At 43.8% G+C, this 1,494-nt stretch overlaps 1 protein-coding gene across 1 annotated transcript in view; it reads left to right on the top strand.

Moving 5' to 3' along the window:
- The first annotated feature begins 6 nt into the window (after window positions 1–6).
- The window catches only part of Ttf1 (transcription termination factor 1), a 21,229-nt gene continuing 19,741 nt past the window's right edge, over window positions 7–1,494 (top strand). The window contains 2 exon segments of the mRNA XM_031369563.1: window positions 7–251; window positions 1,345–1,494. Of these exon segments, the coding sequence (XP_031225423.1) occupies window positions 139–251; window positions 1,345–1,494 (263 nt within the window). The 5' untranslated portion in view covers window positions 7–138.

Below are 1,494 nucleotides of genomic sequence, written 5' to 3' on the forward strand. Positions count from 1 at the left end.
GCTGGAGAAGAAGGTGAGAGCATCAAAGAGTCCCACAGTATCAGGAAAAAGTCCAAGAAAAAGAGGCGTAAATCCGTTGCTCTTGCCACCTCTAGTGACTCTGCCTCAGTGCTAGACAGCAGGGCTGGCGATGTCCTCATGGACTCACCAGAAGGCAGTGGTACTTTGAGGGAAGAGGATGTGGACCACAGGCCAACAGAGGCAGAAGCTCAGGCTTGTTCCACTGAGAAGCACAGGGAAGAGATGCAGAGGTAAGGTGGGAATGGGGTGTGTCTTCTGTGTGCATATGAGATGACAGAAATCTTAAGACTAGTGTGACATTTAATTGAGCAGATAGCTGAATGTTTTCATATTGTAGAGATGGTTTAATTAGATTTTCCCTGAGATCTATTCTACCTAATTGTATAAGTTTGAGCCATTTTAAGACTCCCCAATCCCATGGCTTGTCTAAGAGTGTGCATGGACATAAGGGCTATGTATCTTATACTGGGGATTCTGCGGAGCAGCAGAAACTTGGCTTTCACACAAGGAATGTAGCTATGGTTACTTGTCTCCTGCTGTATCAGTGTACTTCCCTACTTGCAAATCCAGACCCAGGTCAAATTTTTCTCTTCTTACTTTTCTTTCTTTTCATTCAGTAATCTTTTTGTGTTTATTTGGTAGTTCTGGCTTTCAATAGTTTTACATGACTGCCAAATGTTAAGTGTCACATGGGATGGTATTGATAACACATATGAGCCATTCACACTGTCCTCACTCTGGGACATTGTCAGTACATTGATCACAAGGCAAGAATATGCTAGGGCTGTAGCCCTAGCTTTCCTTGGGCCACAGGTCTTAGGAAAGTCACTAACTTGCTAACATGTAGACTGCAGAGTGTAGTTTCCAGTCTGACAGACTCATATTAAGCAGGCAGATTCTGCCATCTGCTGGAGAACTGGGAAAAGCATTTGGGAAAACCGAGGGAGAAATGAAGTCTGTGCAGCAGGGACAGCCACCGCGGTTATACCCTAGCTAACCAATCAAGAGCCAGTGTATTCTACAACTCAACTCAAAGTAAGAGAGGGGAGGGAATCTCTGTAGAGATCAAAAGGGCTTTGTTTACTAGAACCAAGGGTGAGAAGAAGCACTGAAACTAGCACTGACTGGTAGGATCTGATCAGTTACATCCTGTCCACACCTAATCTAATCAGGGTGTGTAAAGAATTTGAAAATTAGTGAATGAATGGCTACCTCCCAGGTTGCAGTTTAACTTCTGTACTTTTCTAGACTGACCCATTCCAGGAAGAGTTAGAAGATATTGACTGAAGGGATAACTTGCTAGTAACCCAGTTTCCCCCTTAGGTTAGAACCTACCCATGAAGAAGAAAGCAATTTGGAATCAGCTAGCAATTCTGCAACAAGATACATATCTGAGGACAGGAGCGATTCTGATGAATCAGATGTGGATTTAGGCTCTGCGGTAAGACAGCTCCAAGAGTTCATTCCTGACAT

The sequence above is a fragment of the Mastomys coucha genome, unplaced genomic scaffold, assembly GCF_008632895.1.
Source record: "Mastomys coucha isolate ucsf_1 unplaced genomic scaffold, UCSF_Mcou_1 pScaffold15, whole genome shotgun sequence".
Taxonomy (NCBI): Eukaryota; Metazoa; Chordata; class Mammalia; order Rodentia; family Muridae; genus Mastomys; species Mastomys coucha.